Source organism: Sinocyclocheilus rhinocerous, unplaced genomic scaffold (genome assembly GCF_001515625.1).
Source record: "Sinocyclocheilus rhinocerous isolate Xijiao unplaced genomic scaffold, SAMN03320098_v1.1 scaffold645, whole genome shotgun sequence".
NCBI lineage: Eukaryota > Metazoa > Chordata > Actinopteri > Cypriniformes > Cyprinidae > Sinocyclocheilus > Sinocyclocheilus rhinocerous.
The window spans coordinates 140,759-142,299 of NW_015630037.1; the positions used below are offsets into that span (position 1 = coordinate 140,759).

At 38.7% G+C, this 1,541-nt stretch overlaps 1 protein-coding gene across 3 annotated transcripts in view; it reads right to left on the reverse strand.

Annotated features, from left to right (window-relative positions):
• Positions 1-1,541, reverse strand: part of clk2b (CDC-like kinase 2b) — an 18,436-nt gene that overhangs the window by 13,752 nt on the left and 3,143 nt on the right. For all 3 annotated transcript variants that reach the window (XM_016552052.1, XM_016552053.1, XM_016552051.1), the window contains exon 3: positions 866-968. In XM_016552052.1, coding sequence (XP_016407538.1) covers positions 866-968 — 103 coding nt within the window. The remainder of the gene's footprint in view (positions 1-865; positions 969-1,541) is intronic.

Consider the following 1,541-nt stretch of genomic DNA (forward strand, 5'->3'; position numbering starts at 1 on the left):
ACACACACACACACACACACACACACACACAAGAACCCCAACAAACACACACACACACCCCAACAAACACACTCACACACACAGATCCCCTTGAGTAATACCGTTTACACACTGACAGAAACGACCTGATTACAGAAACTTGAGAAACAGATCGATTGTTTTAAAGGCTGTGAATGAATTCAACAGTGTAATGAAAGATGGAAAACATGATCTCTGAGATCAGATAAACTCCTTCTTCTGACAGAGGAAACCGATGGATTCATGAGTGTATGTGCTCTCTGATATGAAGCCAGATGAACAGACAAATATTAGGACTGCACGATTATGAAAAAATCAGAAGTGTCGAGTATTTTGCTTGATATTGCACTTGCAATTATAAACGATGATTAATAGGATTTACATGAAAATCTTTTTTGAGGGAGCAACTGCATGTCATATTCATGATGTAGATTAAACATCCGATGTTTAAAAGCATCTTTGGTCAAAAAATCAGACTGAATGGGTTAAAGTGATGGTTCATCCCGTCTTACTGTCTTTCTTCAGAACACAAAATGAACTCAAAAGCTAATGTATATATTGTGTATTAATGAACAGAAACGAAACCCTTGATTATTTTACTTCTACAGCAGCTGCGTTTACTTGCAACCAATTAGACAATCTGTTAGAAATACGATTGACCGCTCAGATTGAAAAACCTTCACTTAAACACCTCAATCGATCCGATTTGATCAGATTACACATGAAATAATCCAGTCAATAGGGACAAATTAAATATGTAAATGCTTGAATCTCATTGATCTGGACTGATGATGATCAGTGACTGAAGCGTGATGAGAGCAGCAGTGTGTCGTGTCTTCATACTCACAGATGATAAGGAGCGTGTTCTTGTTCTGCGGCGTCTGCTCCTCTGCTCCGCACAGAAGTCATGTCTGAAGAAGCTGTCTGTGAGCGTGCCGTTCCTCTCACAGCTGGAGACAGAACAACACCAGAGACGCAAACAGGTCAGAACAGGTGAGCATGCTCCACACAGGATGTCTTCCTGTAAAGAGATTTGCTTTACACGGCAAAAAAGGCTTATCTGACTTAGTCTGGTTTCTAGTCAAAATATCTACAAATTCTTACATTAAGATGCATTCACTTGATAAGCAAAACCACATGAGATATTTGTGACCCTGGAGCACAAAACCAGTCATAAGGGTCAATTTTATGAAACTGAGATTTATGCATCATCTGAAAGCTGAATAAATGGTTTGTTAGGATAGGACAATATTTGAAAATCTGGAATCTGAGGGTGCAAAAAAAAATCTAATTATTGAGAAAATCATCTTTAAAGTTGTCCAAATGAAGTTCTTAGCAATGCATATTACCCATACAATGTATTGTTTGGCTATAGGTTGTTTGCAATCACGTGATTCTGATGAGGCGCGAAATGCAGCTGGAGGGCAGGAAGTGATTTTTCTCCATAGAAATCACTAGCAGAAACTCAAAATGCCTGTGTTTTGCGTTGTTTATGGATGCTCAAATCGACCAAACCGAGCAAA